This window comes from Artemia franciscana, chromosome 10, assembly GCF_032884065.1.
Source record: "Artemia franciscana chromosome 10, ASM3288406v1, whole genome shotgun sequence".
NCBI lineage: Eukaryota > Metazoa > Arthropoda > Branchiopoda > Anostraca > Artemiidae > Artemia > Artemia franciscana.
In genome coordinates this window covers 36,664,391-36,681,545 of record NC_088872.1, presented here as the reverse complement: position 1 = coordinate 36,681,545, position 17,155 = coordinate 36,664,391, and the positions used below count along the sequence as shown (strand labels likewise).

Here is a 17,155-nt window from a genome sequence, read left to right as displayed (position 1 = left end):
TAACACCCCAAAATTGATGCTATTTTTCCTGTGTTAATTTTTATTTTGAAGACAGATTTATACATAATTTTTCCAATGCTCACTGAAATTATGTAACTAGGATTTACACAGAGGAATAGGGCCTATCCCTTCCCCGTGATACGCCAAGAGTTACTCGATTTTCTTATTATTTCTTCATTGCTTTAAAGCCCAGTGCCATATCCTTTACAGTTTTTATTGTTCTGTACAGTTCCCCTATTTTTCTTAGAAGTTGCAAACCCTAGCAGAAACAAATACCTAGCACAAAACGTAGCATTTGGAGTAATCGTCACCTTCACTCAAATGAAAAAAAAAAATCCAGACCACTGAATGCAATCGGAAAAGTGGTTATCTTATGAATAAAAAAAAATTAAAAAACAAGTTTTTTTAGCTGAAAGTAAATGAAAGTTTTTATTAGTAATAAATATACGTAATTTACAAAATAAACTTGCATAACGAACTTCTATATTCGTATATTTTTATTATGTATATGAGGGTTCACCCCCTCGTCAATACCTCGCTCTCTACACTCAAGTTTTATTTTGTTCCAATTCTGCAAGAATGACCCTGAATCACAAAGGCCGTTTAATTTAAACCCCATGATAAATTCCTCCGTGGAAAGATCCTCTCACGTAACCCCCTCTCCACCACAAGAAAAAATCCCCCCTGAACACGTCTGTATACTTCCCAATAACCAATACTATATGTAGACAATGGGCAAAGTCTATAACTTGCAGCCCTTCCCCCATGAACTGTGAGGGAGTAACTCGTCCTCGAATACATAGTTAGTAGAGTTTTTTACTATGCTGAACAAAATGTCTATCTTGAAATTTCGATTCGATGACTTTGGCAAAAATGAGCGTGGGAGGAGGCCTAGTTGCCCTCCAATTTTTTGGTTACTTAAAAAGGGCACTAAAACTTTTAATTTCCGTTGGGATGAGCCCTCACAACATTCTAGGACCACTGGATCGATACGATCACCCCTGGGGAAAAAAACAACAAATAAACAAATAAACACGCATCCGTGATCTTTGTTCTGGCAAAAAATACTAAATTCCATATTTTTGCAGATAGGAGCTTGAAACTTCTACATAGGGGTTCTCTGATACGCTGAATCTGATGGTGTGATTTTCATTAAGATTCTTTTACTTTTAGGGGATGTTTCCATTTTTTTGAAAATGAGGCAAAGTTTCTCAGCCTCGTAACTTTTGATGGGTAAGATTAAATTCGATGAGACTTTTAAGTTTCGGTTACTATTAAGCCGGCTCGCTCCTTACGTTACGGGGGATAAGGATACAGTAAAGTGAAGTGCTTTCAGGAAAAATATAGGTAATCCTTAAAATCCTAAAATACTTACATCTTTCCTAAAAACATTTCACTTTGCTTTGCTTCAATTTGCAAACATGTAGCCCAGATTATATATTTCCCATGTATTTTGCTGTACGTCATTCTTTCGATTCAAATTAATACTCATAAACAAAAGAAAAATACATTTTAAATAGTAGTGTAGGTATAACGGAAAAGATTTCATTTCTCTTTAACCTCTAGCTTTTAGACCTAGCAAAACTAAAACTCCCTCCTCTCTTCGGTAATTGTGCCTCTAATCCTATATATCATTACCATAATAGTATCTATATTTATTTTTAAATCCTTGATTTGCGCACGTGAAAATAAAATTATTGTTATAAAAAATAAATAATTATAAAACAATGAATATTATAAAATTATGAAATATTTACTGTTTATATAAATATGTTGCTAATTAATTACTCTAGAATTACACAAAATTAGATTTTGCTGGTAATTCCTACTCTCAGCCATAAGAACAATGGTATCAGCAAACATTAGCTCTGTGCATGTAATTTTTCAACTGAAAATAAGGAGCAATATTAAAAATTACAAAGAACAGATATTAACCCGTATATGAGGGGGGATGCCTCCAAAGTTCTTAATAAATTAAGTTCTTATTCTAAATAAACGGTCCTTGTGTTTCAAGACTCGTTCTTTAAGAATTGGAACAAAAGGCCTAACTTTAGCGTAAAGAGCGGGGTATTGAGCAGGAGCCCCCCCCCCCTCATATACGGGATATTTTTTCTGTTCGTTTTAAGTTTTAATATTGCTCCTTACTTTCAGTTGAAAAAACTTGTTTTCTCATTCAATTTCTGATCGTTATTTAATCTCTTCTAAGAAGTGCACCTAAATGTAACTGTGTGCACCAGCATAAACTTTGTAATCCCATCTTGAAGCAGAAGTGTTGTTTAAGATTTTGGATTGAACGTGTTTTGATTTTGGATGGCTGCTCTCCTCTAAATTATCTTCTGAGATTAAGCAGAATAAAAAGTTGTTTTTTTTAATTTCATTGCTTGGTTTTATGATTTGGGAAATTAAAAGTAGAGCGGGTGTCTTTGATACAAAATTGTCAACAATACCCAACTCGTTACCACAATCAATCGTAAAACCCCAATTATCAGAGAATAGTTTCTGTACAACTTCAAACTTCCCCCTTTAAGAGGCAACACCTGGCTTACAGTGAGCCTGAACGGTCGCGGCACAAACTTGTGCCCAGGGGTTGGTAGACAGCATATGGCAGACAGGCAACAGAAAAGAAGTCCCGTCTTATTTTTCACAAATGGGATTCTAATATTCTTCTTTTTTAAGCACGAGATATAATTCTGCTACATAAATAAGATGTGCTTTGATTGGAACAGAAGTTGACTATTGTTAGTTTGTAATTAAATAGATAGCTTCAAGGGGGAAGAAATAGAAAGTCAACATAATTAGAGTCGGTATTTTGGTCATAATTAAGCTCATTTAAAACCCCTACGAAAGTCACTTCGAGAAAGGCTTTTGAGAGTACAAAGGAGGCTTCAGGACGTGCATCCCCGGAATCTAAAAATTTCCATGGTTCCGAATAATTTTATATTTTCACGATTTTTGTTCGAAGATACGTCCAGCCCTGAAATACCGGACCCCCATCCCAAAAAAAAAGTTCCACTGACGCGTTTTGTTCTTCCTGTCTCTGGGTGAAGTATACTCCCCCCAAAAAATAAGCACACGCTTATACAGTTAGTACAGTCCTCCTCCCCCAGCTAGTACAGCCTATAATAATATACCTGAACAATTAAACCTTCCTCCTCCCCCAAGAATCTTTGAATGACCATCTCAATGTTTTTCCAAAAGATCAAATGATAATGGCCTACACTAAAGCCTGGATGCTTGGGCACCAACACGTAAGCAGGCATAAGTTCTGAGGAGGGCATACCGTCCAAAGAAAAGATCAGGCCAAAACTCTTTGTCCAGTCGTGTCTGGGAAACTTGGAAAGTACATCAGATACAGTTGAAGCTACCACAGTACAATGTTTCAAAAGTCAAAGCTTTAGAGTTCCATACAAGGTCTTACTATGATCCATTTTGATTTTCTTTTTTTTTACATTAGTTATTCTTTTGATGTATCTTGTTATGACGTATATTTCACGGTTGTTTTGTGTGTGCGTGTGCGTTTTTTTTTTCTTTAATTTTACAATCATTAGTGAGACAAGCTGTGTAGATCTTGCCGCACTTGCATTAACAAATAAATAAATTAAGGGAAATATTGTGCTATTTGAAAAAGTGGAGTTCCCATCTTCTTTACCCCGCCCTGTGACGATATTGTTCGGCATAATGTTTGTTTTACATATAATGAATCTGTTCTAAACACCTCATTCTGCTCAAGGTTTAGATTGCACTCATAATGCCGTCGTGTCTAAAACAACAGTTTATCTCACATTCTCGTATTTGACAGTAGAACGAATGTACTCTTTAAAGGCTTAAATGAGAGAAATCTGTAATCTACGTTATAGTTTGTAGCTAAATGATAAATTTTATGTTTGACAGGGGTGTAATTTGCTATAGGGCACGCAGGGGGGAGGGAGTAACTGACCTTTCCAGACCTCTGTTTACTCCCTCCCCTCAACCCCAGCCCCAGTTTTCCCCCGCCTAAATTTAAGTTTCTTCAAAAATATGTTCAATACTAAGATAAGCCAGCATAATTCAAGCATCCATAGAAACGGGACAGTTTTCTTTAGTATCTTCACCTTTATGGCACTATGCGGCTCACCTTTTAGTTTTCACTCGCATTTTCTTGGGAAAAGTGCCCTCAACTTTCCGCCCCCCTCCCAGGACTTTGACAGAATTACACCACTGTTCTTTGAGCTAAGGTTCAGAGACTGAACTGAAAGTATGAGGTTTAGAAATAAACTGAATTTGAACTATGAAATAAAGAGTTCGACTATATATCAAAAATTGTATGCAATACTCCTCAAATTTTGCACCCACCTCATTCTATCAAATACATCCAAACTAATGGGCATTGTGGGTGCACCCTTGAATAACAAGGTTAAGAAAGGCTGCATGTCTCCCAAAATTTTCAACCCAAGGTTTCGTTTTTTGTAAATTCTCCATTATAATCCGTTGGCTGGGGGAGGGGATACCGGGGTAAAAAGTGCAGGGAAGGGGGTACGATTGCGCTGAAATTACTTTTGGTTCTTTAAAGCGGCGTTATAACTTTTAACGTCTGATCGAACGAGTCCCCTCCCAAGTTTCTACGATCATTCTATCTACATTAAAAACCCGAGAAAAAAAAATGGGAAACACCTTGCTATTCTCATATTCGATTACAGTGCGTTGATAATTAATATAAAAGAATAAGAAATATTTAACCTTTTTTCACATTTCTTTAAGAAAAGCTGCCCAAAAACAAGGGCCGTTGAATTTGAATGAGAAGCAGTTTTTGAAAAAATTAAGTTTGAAGCGTAAAGAGCAAGGATTGAGGAAAAGTCAACCCCCCTTATATACGAATTTTTTTTCTTTTTAAGTTTTAATGTTGCTGCTTACTTTCTGTTGAAACAGACTTGTCTTTGTATTTAATAATGAATAAAAACAATAAGTCTTAGGATGGAACGGGTATGTTCGCCATTTTCCAATGAGCACTGATCGCTTTACTGACTAAAACACACAAAACAAAATGATGACTGCGAACACATGTAACTTTCAATGTTGGTTAGTGTTCACTCAAGAACGGAAAAGGAACGAGTATATACGAGTAAGTTCATATAAATAGATGCAGTTTTTAGTATACTTCCTCACAATGGGGAGGGGGATCAAAAACAAGAGAAAAATACATTTTCTTCCATTTTTCCAGAAGAATATTCTATAGGCGAATATCAGGAGGATCCCATGATACATCCTTCCCAGTGTGCAAGAATGCGAGGGTAATAACAATTCAAGAAACTTAGTTTCAAACTTTGCCCATTTTGAATGCATTAAACAATGCATCAAAACGATTAATGATTGCATTAATGTTTAAACATTAAACAAGGCCGCTCGTAAGTTACAGTTACATGTGTTTTTAGTAAATGCATTTTGTTTATAGAGTAAAATAAAACACGCTCCAATCATATACTGGTAGTGCATAATTACTACACTGATGTCACGCAATGTTAAGGGAACCAAGGATCATCACGATTCGATGGCTTTGAAAATGGTGTGGTCAGGTAGCATTACTCAGGAGCAGGTGTTAAACAAAGATTGCAACTATTGCTTTCATCTGCTGTAACCATTCATCACTACAAGCTGGGTCTGGGTAGTACTTGCCCAAATATGTTTACATTGGATTTTCGGGGGTCAATGAGAAGATTGAGCAGCTGATCTTCTTTGAGCTAAGGTCACCTGCTCCCTTTGTGGGACATGCATGTGCAATACTGGACGCATAAATATAGCAAAATATTCATTCCTGTATTTCATTATGGTCACATAGAATAGCATGATGCCATTCACGGAATCCAAAGAGAATCAGCAATCCTTTAGATGAAAATCAAGCGGTGGCCGACTTTCAGATATCACGTAGAGCGTATCGGAACTGTGCCAAGTGTTGTGGGACAAAGCCACTCGTGGCAGAACTGTGCGGTATGTCAGGCGCTCCAATATTTCACCAGGTGGGGGAAAGAGAGCAACCCCTAGCCAGGAATTTTCTTTACTTTTGCCTTTGCTGAGCCTTTGAAATGACTTACCGCCTCGGGATACCCCTGCACAATATGCACTGCACCTCTTTCATTCTTTTCCATCGCAGTTTATGTTGCTTTACTTAATTCAGGTTATAAAAGCTTATTGCTTCTCACAGAATCTTTAAAAACATTCTCCAGAACTCCGGCAAAAAAAGAAAAGAAAAAAGGATCATGCTCTAGCCCCACTCGTAGCAGTAGAAAACAAACTAGGCGAGAAAAAAAATGAAACACAACACTGTAACTACAAACGCAGATTAGAAAAAAATAAAACTGCTATTTTTTGGTATACAGTGTCGCTCTGTAATCAAATACAGAAACAAATTTTCATATCGGGAGCGTTAGCACTAAGAAAGTAAAGTGAACACGGATGGTTGGTTTTGACTCCTTTCTTTCACTGTCTATGCTAAAAAGTTGACATTACCAAAATGGTTTAAACTATGGAAAGACCAAACCACTAATAATCAAAAAAAGCTCAATAAAGGCAAATCTTGATTATAAAAAATAAGAATATTATATACTTTTCATAGACCACACTGTCTTTCTATAATTTAATATAGGAATAAAATATTATACGACCAAAACAAGATTTATAAATTGAAAGCAATAGGGTGTGTCCGGCAAAATAATAGTAAAAAAGAAAGGTCTGAAAATTCTGTAAAGCAAACAGTTGGATTACAAATAAAAAAAATCATTTAAACTCCGAACATATAGATCTATTTCCATAAGAAAAAAAATCTTCCACTTGGCCTCTTTGAGACCGGGGCTCCTGATTTTCAATCTGGGTTCATTTACAAATGTTAAAACCCTACTAAAAGACTTGGCAGCACTTTCACCCCTTTGCTAAAGAAGTAGGTGAAGAAAAACCATTCCTAGGAAAATTTGAACATTTGTTGCAAAATTTGAACAGTCGTTTCCATAAATGTTAATGCTCATTTGAATAGCTTATTTAAGTATTTAATTAGTTTTACAATAAATATTAAGCGTCCGAAATTCTTCCTTCCTTTTAGTTCCTCCCAAACAGACTTGAATTCTTGTCAAAAATAGCACATTCATGCTAAAGACATCCGAAAGTGTTAAATTAAACTTTAGTCAAAAAGGGTAGCTACAGCACAAAGACAAGACATCCGTATAATCAAGCATCCCGTCTATATATTAAAAGGGTATAATAAAACCCCATTCCAAAAAGAATAACCATTCAAAATTCAAAGCAGGTGCAACTATTGAACATAATAGAATCACATACATTTTATATAAGCTTGGAATCTATTTCGATTACGGTTTGAAACGTCTTGAAATTCCTTAAGCATGAAAAGACCATATCTCTTCTTTTGAAATTTTGCTGAAAAGAAATACCGCCCCCAAAGCAAAGCTTAAAAAGAGGGGATCTCAAAAGAGAAAGGATCCAATAACATATTCCTAAAATTCTTGGGTAGTTGGAAGAATTTTGGACATTTTCGATTCGATGTTAGAAAATAGGAAATTCCGAAATTATAAAAAAGAAAAGGAATCGACTCTTTATTTTGACGCTTTGAAAGTCCAGGCGAGAACATATTTAAGAAATTCCGGAAGGCATCGGTTTTACGACACAGAAGCAAACAGACAATTTTTCCGGAAGAAAATGCTGATGATTTTAGAAAGACAATTCCAGGCATTGATTCGTTTAAACACAGGCGTATTGCGTTGTGCGACATACGTCAAACAGTCGATGGAACGATAGGCTGCATATCCAACTGACCAAGAACGCTCATAATAAGGTTTATCTAAAAAATCCTGCTCACCAAAACCTCATATTACAAACATAACTTCGCCAATACAGAAAAGTATCCTAGCTAAATGCGGGCAAGTGTCCCTCCCCTAAAATCTAGTGATTTTTACGAGTTTATTTATAATTTTCTATTTTTTATTTTATAATCCACTTTTCAAAAGTATCCTCTTCTAAATTCACCCAGAAAAACAAAACTGGGAGGAGAAAAGGATAAAACCAGATTCTATAGCTACTATTTCTGGAACTATTATTTTATTCATAAAAACAATTTCTTTAATCTAAAATATCTAAAAATGAATTTTATCCCTGTGCCCTTTCTATAGCATCCTAGGTCAGTCAGTAATTACACTCCTTGATTGAGTACTCCTAGGTATACATAATGGAAGCCCGAATCAAAATCACGGGGGAGGGGGTATCCAACATGCCACATCTCTGATAAGACACTGCTATCATCTACACAAAATCCGTAAATGTTGCAGACTAAACATGGATTATAGCCATGAAACGAAAGCATCCGAGGGGTCCACAGAAGAGGGTAAGGAGGATTCGCCCCCTGGTCCTGAATGAACCAAAAATTTAAAAAGGGGAAAATTTCGCAACATTTGGGAAAACATCAAACTTCTACAGCAAAATAAAAAAGAAAATTATTTCAAGACCTCAGTCCTGAGAAAAACAGTTTGGAAAGTTTGGAGGCTCGCTCCCCTTCCCGTTTAATAAATATCTGTGGAGAACAATGTAAAGAGGTTAACTTTTGGGAATAGTTCGATAGTAGCCGAGTACTTTTTTTTGGAAGACTTCTATTCCTGCATAAAGAAAAACGTATTTCTGTACATAATTAAAAACACATTTTTGTGTTTTGACTTTTCCTGTTGAGTCTTAGTACGGAACTAAGGGGTGAGGGACTTTCCTCTTACCCCTCATGGGTAACAATAGGGTAATAATGATGAGAAGGTTAGAATAAGAAGGGCGAATAATGTAAAAACAATTAAGAGCCAGAGAGTCCCTTAAAACATTTCTCTAATTAGGTTCATTGGAACCTTTAATCTTCACCTGGATTTTTTTAATCCTTGCATTTGTCCCAAGTAACATTTACAGCATTAAAAATCGAGACCTGAGAACGAAATTATCCTATTCTATAAGAAACCAAAATTTCTGCAAAAATCGTATCCGTCTTTTCGAATGGTCTAAGTGAGGACTCTGTACAACCTTCTGCTGCTCAAAAAACGAAATTTAGTTCTATCCTAGACATATCAGCAGCAGTAGTGGCAATTAAGGAGCGGCAGGGGACATGTACCTCCTCCTAGATTTTAACAACATCCTTTCTGGAAGTATTTTCAATTGAAAAATATCTTTTTTTGGTATTATCAAGGAAATTGATAAAGACAAAGGTACTCCCTTACAATCCAGAACACACTCGAGAAGTGAAGTTAGATTAAATATACCAAAACATGACGAAAATATAAAACTTTAGTTGATATAAGAATATAATTTGGGCTAAATATCTGCACTTAAATGCAGTAAAGTACTGCAGTTAAGTAACCTAACCCCCCCCCCCCTAATGTGCAAATATATAGCCCAAATTACACAAGTCCAATGCATTCTGTCACCCGCCATTTGTCTTTGTTGCTACCGGTTATTTTAGATTTTAATTAAGTCAAGTTTTTGAGTGTTCTGGATTGCATAGAAGTACAAGACAAATCTAACCCTACTAGATTCCGAAATATTTCTCCTCCCCCATAAATTTCAGGAACTGAAGCCGCCTGTCAGCGCTTTTCCAGAGAGCGCCATTATCCTATTCTGCTCGTTTATATACACTATCATTAAAGGCCAAAGAAAAAAAAAACTAAGCAGATGCAATCTAATTGACCGGGCTATGGAGCGTTCAAGATCTTCAATCACTTTCTAGGATGGAATGATTTTTCGAGCGCTAAGAAAATACTGCTCTTCGGTCGCCAAATAATGACACCATCTTGAGTTAACCAAATCTAAGGTTCAAATCGGACTAACAAACAGGGGACAGACAAAGGTCTCTTGCCCCTTTGTCTAAGTAGCCTCAAATAATACACATATGGTTTCAACAATCCATTATCGGAGAAACTTGTTTAAATAGCAGCAAAAACACTTTCAGAAGCACGGCCGTTTTCAAATACATTTCAATGGAGATAGCCCATATAAAGAGAGGCCTATGTAAACAAAAGGCAGGTTGGAAGGTTACCCGTATAATAAGGCTGATCCCGCAATTGCTCCTCCAATTTGTGCCACAAAGTACAAAGCTCCACGAAATGGAGACATAGATCTTTTGACAACCAAAGCCAACGTTATCGAAGGGTTGAAATTTGCACCTAAAAAAATTTCAACGATAAAAAAGAGTTTTATATACAATAATCTGATATATTTTGATATAAATATGAGTACAGAAAAAAGAAAATATCGGAGGTTTGAAATTTGCACCTAAAAATAATTTCAACAGCCAAAAAGAGTCTTATATACAATAATCTAATATATTTTGATATAACCATGATTACAGACAAAAGAACATATCGAAGGGTTGTAATTTGCACCTAAAAATTTCAACCACCAAAAAGAGTTTTATATACCAAAATCTAATATATTTTGATTCAACCAATTTGCTCTTTACGCTGAAGTTTTTAGCACTTTCAAAAGAGCTATTTATTCTAATTAAACGTTCTTTGTGATTCAGGGATCATTCTTTTGAACTTTAGCGTAAAAAGCGAGGCATTGAAGAGGGGGCGAATCCCCTCACATACATAATAATTAATTTCCGTTCGTTTTAAGTTTTAACGTTGCTCCTTACTTTCAGCTGAAATTTTTTTTTATTTAATTTGCTCCAAAATTGCAATTTTTTCAAAGAAGTGAACAAACGATTTTATTAGGGAGTCAGATTTTACACCAGTCTCCATCGAGCGATATAAATAGTTCAGCACTACGTTATGCAATAATTTGCATCATAAAAAAAAACATGAAAAAAAGTCTGAAGTACAATAATCTAATATAATTTGATATAACCATGATTACAGAAAAAAGAACAGTGACATAGATCAAAGCTCAAAAGGGAAGAGGACTTATCTGCATACAACGGGGAAAGGAAAGCTGAATCCCCACTCCCGAACAATCGTCCGATATATTTATTGGTAGCCTACTTGTTGAATAACCCTAAGACACTCAAGAAGTGAAGTTAGGTTAATCATAGTGATTAGTTATGTTAATCCTAATGAAATATACCAAAATATGATGAAAATATAGTACTTTCTTAGCAAAATTATGAAAACTTCAACAAAGAATTATTTAAAGCAGACCACCCAAAACACATTATATTAAATACATAACCAACCCGTCTCTACATATTAAATATATATTAAAAAAAAAAAACCTGTAAAGTTGATTATCACCTGATTATCACTGAATGCAAAAGACAAACCGGTTTTCCTCTGATTACACAGATCACTTTATTTTTTTAGGGATATTTAGCAAGTAACAACTTATTTAACAACAAAAGCAATCTACATACGAAAACTAATATGATTCACCCGAAACCAAACGGTTGGCGTGAGGTGAATCAGGTAAGAAATGCATACACATAAAATCATTCAAACTTCACCATAATAAGAAAGAAAAAATTTAAAAATAAATAAAACAACAACAATACTACTTGGGGGGCAGCAGTTGCATACTATGTCCATACTGTGAGGCCACACTCACCAACCAACAAACAATTCGAATTTAATTTAAATCAAATGGCCTTCAAAACAAACAAAATTAAAATTCATACTTACTTAGTAATTTTTTTCTATTTTCCTTTAAAATCACTAAAATTTTCTATCTTCTCCATTTCATTTTCCAAGTTATTCCACAACTTTATAACCTTCATAATTAAAGAAACTGACCGTATTAGTCAAACTTCGAGAATTTTCTTTCATTTTTTTGAGAAATTTAAAATCAGAAATTTGAAATCTCTTATTTTGAGAATGGCTTTGTCAAATCCCCAAAACAATTCAACTCAACGAAAATAAAAGAAAGGACCGGTATGGACCAACTCATATTTATGTGGACCTTTGAAGGGGTGACACGAGTCCTTTACCCTGCGTACGCACAGGATTAGTCCTCATGATTAGTCAAAGTTATATTCTGCGAAATGTCGTGATTAACCCGTAGAAACGCTAAATATTTAGAATGGAATAAACTGCAAAAACTGTCGAGAATCTGGCTTCTTTTTATGACAGTTGGTATTTATCAAATGACATATAGCGATCGCAATTTCTGTCCGTCGGTCTGTATGTCGGTCGGTCCCGGTTTTGCTAGTTCGGGCACTTCCAGATAAGCTAAGATGATAAAAGTTGACAGGCGTATCACCGGCCAGACCAGATTAAATCAGAAATCGTCACTTCCCCGATTCAACCATCTAGGGGAGGAGCAAGCGAACGAGATAGTTGAGAAGAATTTTTATTTGCGATAAAATAAATGATTGTTGTCCTTATACGTGTCTCGTTGGTCTAGTGGTATGATTCTCGCTTTGGGGGAGAGAGGTCCTAGATTCAAATTCTAGATGAACTTAGTTTTTGCATGAAGAAGATCTGAAACTAGATACGTGATCAATATAGCGATCGCTGAAAGTTGGCAGGAGTATCAGGGGACCGGATCAGATTAAATAAGAAATAGTAGCTTCCCCGATTCGACATCTGGGGGGGGGGAGTGAAGGGCAGGTTAATTCGGAAAACTTAGGGAAAATGAAGTGTTTGTAACTTTCGAACGGGTGATCGGATCTTAATGAAATTTGATAATTAGAAGGGCCTCGTGTCTCAGAGCTTTTATTTTAAGTCTTGGCCGGAACTGTGCCATTGGGGGGAATTGGAGGGGGAACCAGAAATCTTGGAAAACACTTGGAGTGGAGAGATTGGGATGAAACTTGGTGGGAAGAATAAGCACAAGTCCTAGATACGTGATGTAAGTTAATGTGTAATGTGTAAGTTAATCTGTCTCCGTGTAATTGTAAGTTAGTGTCATTAACAAATTTGTCTAACACGCGATGTCTGCTTTCAAATTCTTCGGGTTTTTTTTAATCTTAATCCATACTTTCCAGAAACTCTAAAACCGTTAAAAAATTGAGCAAAACTTTTTTTAAACATGCACCTTTCGACAGCGAGCGTATTTCAGTATGTAAGGGTAATTACTGGAAGCCTTCAACATTTTCATCGCAACATTGCTCAAACAAACGTGCATTCATATGCTTTGTTTCATTATTTTGACTGCATTAACGCAAACTGAAGCGTTTGGTGCAATCTATCACTCAAATTGTTTTGCTACTAGGTGTTATTTGTGGTTGACACAGTGAATTAAAGTTACCGTTTTTATGGCACTTGGTATTAACCAAGTGACATATAGCAATCGCAAATTCTGTCGGTCTGTCGGTCCCGGTTTTGCTACTTTAGGCACTTCCAGGCAAGCTAAGACGATGAAATTTGGCAGGCGTATCAGGGACCGGACCAGATTGAATCAGAAATAGTCGTTTTCCCGATTTGACCATCTGAGAGGAAGTGGAGGGCCCGTTAATTCGGAAAAAAATGAAGTATTTTTTAATTACGAACGGTTGATCAGATCTTAATGAAATTTGATGTTTGGAAGGATATCGTGTCTCAGAGCTGTTATTTTAAATCCCGAATGGATCTGGTGACACTGGGGGGGGAGTTGGGAGGGGGAAACCTAAAATCTTGGAAAACACTTAGAGTGGAGGGATCGGGATGAAACTTTGTGGGAAAAATAGGCACAAGTCCTATATACACGATTGACATAACCGGAACGGATCCGCTCTCTTTGGGGTAGTTGGGAGGGGTTAATTCTGAAAATTAGAAAAAACGAGGTATTTTTAACTTACGAACGTGTGATCAGATATCAATGAAATTTGATATTTAGAAGGATATCGTGTCTCAAAGCTCTTATTTTGAATCCCGATCAAATCTGGTGACATTGGGGGGAGTTTGGGGTGGGGGAACCTAAAATCATGGGAAACGCTTAGATTGGAAGGATCGGGATGAAACTTGGTGGGAAAAATAAGCAGAAGTCTTAGATACGTGATTTACATAATTGGAACGGATCCGCTCTATTGGGGGGGGAGGTAATTCTGAAAAATTAGAAAAAACGACGTATTTTTAACTTACGGAGGAGTGATCGGATCTTCATGAAACTTCATATTTAGAAGGACCTCATAACTCAGATCTCTTATTTTAAATCTCAAGCGTATCCAGCGTCATTGGGGGGGGGGATCTTAGAAAATACTTAAAGCGGAGAGATCAGAATGAAACTGGATGGGAAAAATAAAAACATGTCTAAGATACGTGACTGACATAACCGGACAGGATATGCTCTCTTTGGTGGAGTTGGGGGGGGGATAATTTAGAAAAATTAGGTATTTATAACTTACGAGTGGGTGATCGGATCTTAATGAATTTTGACATTTATAAGGACATCGTGACTCAGAGCTCTTATTTTAAATCCTGACCGGCATTAAGCCTCTGATTTTCCTTTTAAATCAATCTATTGATTCTTAGAATTTTGTTAGAACTCATACCATATGAGCTCTTGGCTCTTCTTGTCCCGTCACAAGTGCCATATGAGCTCTTGTTACAAGTAACAGTCGCTGAGCTTCTTAAAATATTATCTGCGTAAATTGATAGGTGAAGTCAAGTCAGCAATCTAGTTCTTTACAATCTAAACCAGACGATTTTCCTTGGACCCCTGTTTACAAATTGTAAACCTCTATTTTTTCATCACGCCAACGTAGACCCCTTTCAAGTCTCCCGTGCACGCCTTGGGGCCCACCTGGACAACTTTGGTAATCACGGCTACATAGGGTCCTGAAATTTGCCTCCAATTCCGTACTAGGCTATTAAACCTTATTTATTTCATAAATTTCAACCTATTGAAATTTTGACAAAACAACATTTTACTGTAATTTTCAGTTATCAAATTCCTTTTCTCTGGCTTTAGTTCAAGAAAAGCAATTTTCAATTAGTTCAAGAAAAGTCGTGTCAATAATTTTTTTTTCAAAATTTAGGAAATGTATTTGCATATCTTTAAAACCTTATAAACGGGACCGAGCAAAGTTTTGAAGCTGAAAACAATTTTGTTGTACTACATTTAAGCAGAAGATATATTTTGCAAGGTTTCACTTTGTATCACACAGATTTTTAAAGGTCAGGATCCTCTAGAGGGAGGAGCGGAGGTAGGTACTTAAAAATTCCTTCCCGTTATATAGCCTTCTTTAGCCTGTAGACCTATCCCTGGAAGTTTCATTTTCCTAACCTAACCCCTTTCCAACATAGCCAAAAGTAGAATTTTACCAATTTTAATAATTACCATATTGATGCACAGCTTAGATTTTTTAGTTATTCACTAATGTGTACAATTCATCTCAATTCCTCTTTGGTAACGAGGGTTTTAGTTTTACATAATTTTGCCCAATTAAATACTGGTTTTTTACCCTAGTTACTCTCGCCGTAAACTCGAAGAGTATAAAAATATAGGTTGCCCTGTTCGTCCGCGAGTCCAGGGAACTTGTAGGTTATGTGTCAATCCTAAAACTCGGCCATCCGTGTGAGACTTTGGCTCTCATTTTTTTCATCACTTCCACAATATTGATTTTAATTCAAAACGGCTCGGGTAGGCTACATAGCTACATAGTACAGCAGCTTTTTGTCTTCCGGGATTGAATCTGCAGCCATAATAAGGTCGGAAGGGGAGAGTGCACCTTTGCTTATGCAAAAGAAATTTTCCAAGCTGGCGAAAAGCCGATATGATTCAATGCAACCTAGCCTAAAACACAAACCTTTTCAAACAAAGCAAATTACAAAATATGTATATACAGGCCTACCGGAAATTAGAGCGAAACAATGTGTTAACATGGCTACAGTGAATCCAACAGTTAAACCGATTCCAATATATGGAGGGCTGTGTCCTGACCAAGGTATAAACGCACCACATGTCAGGAATATCAAAAAAAAAGTTCCAACACATTCAGCCACAACTGATCTCCAAAATTCCAAAGTCCTAACTTCTGCTTGAAATGGTACAGCCACATTATCATCATCATGTCTTTTATCAAGCTTTTCTAATAGCGTCACTAGTAATGTGTCTACTGTTGCTGAAGATATATTTGTATTTAAAGGAACAGTTACACTTTTCTTCGCCATTTCTCGCTAAATTATCACTGAGTATGTCCTTCCTCTTCAACGTGGACATTTAAACTAATGTAAATTTAAGGAATACAATTTGACAGGGTTCTTTCTCTAACGCTTCCTGAAAAGCGCAGAAACATTTCTTTTGCGCCTTCCTTGACGCCATCTAAAATCATGACAAGTAAGTAGCGGCATCTTACTAAAAACGAGTCGCAACTCCTGAGCATTTACAGGATAAGTGAATTAAACAGAAAGTTATTCAGTAGGAAAAGTGAGTAATTTCAGAACTCCAGGAGGACTAACACCTCCTGAGAAAACACTCGATCAAATTTAAAAATTTCAGGTTGATTCGCTAGATGAAAGATAAACATATCTTCCAATTTACAATATAACGATCTTTACAAATATATTAAGTGTTAACAGCACAAATGTGTCCCAAACCCCATCCTTAATGCTTGTATATAGCCCTGAGTTACATACAAACATTTACTTATTTTTGGTTTGTGTGGTTTTTAGTATTTAATTCTCATCAGCAATTGGTTCTTAATATCAAAAAAATAAATCCTCTCTGGTCGTGTGAATTATAAATAGAAGTAATGTAGCCGATGATGTTGGTAAGGAAAATGGAGTCCAATGGAGGTCCAGTTGCCTGGAAGCTCTAAAATAAATACTGGAAATAAATTCTGGAAGTCATATCGCATTAATAAGGCTTAGTATTTTCTTATTCAGAGGTTTCTGAAATAGCTCATGCTTCAGTAGATGTTTCAAGCTATCTGAAATTATTTTGTCAAACTAAATGGTATTACGAAGTCATAATCAATTAACACTACTGTGGTTTCCTAAATAATCCTGCAACCGGTATCTTAAATAATCCATACTGCAGCCTGTAAATGGTAATGGGAGCCTGGGAAAAACAGGACGTGTAAAATGTGCCAAAAATGGAAAATTATAAATATACCCATTTAAATTCTGGCAAACACCAAAACTCCTGATAGCACTTGCCCCCCCCCCCTCCGACGGATAATGTCTGGTAAATTTAAAGAATTTAATGTCCGGTAATGTCTGGATAAATTCTTTGGTGAAAAGTTAAACATATCGTTTGGTTTGCCATTCAACACTCTTTACAAGGAGAATAATTTCTA

General features: G+C 36.2%; 1 protein-coding gene across 1 annotated transcript in view; it reads right to left on the bottom strand.

The window, feature by feature from the left end:
* The window catches only part of LOC136032147 (neurogenic protein big brain-like), a 60,462-nt gene extending 44,370 nt beyond the window's left edge, over positions 1 to 16,092 (bottom strand). The window contains exons 1-2 of the mRNA XM_065712319.1: positions 15,710 to 16,092; positions 10,040 to 10,166 (exon numbers count right to left, since the gene is read on the bottom strand). Of these exons, the coding sequence (XP_065568391.1) occupies positions 10,040 to 10,166; positions 15,710 to 16,028 (446 nt within the window). The 5' untranslated portion in view covers positions 16,029 to 16,092. The remainder of the gene's footprint in view (positions 1 to 10,039; positions 10,167 to 15,709) is intronic.
* Between the last annotated feature and the right edge of the window lie 1,063 nt (positions 16,093 to 17,155).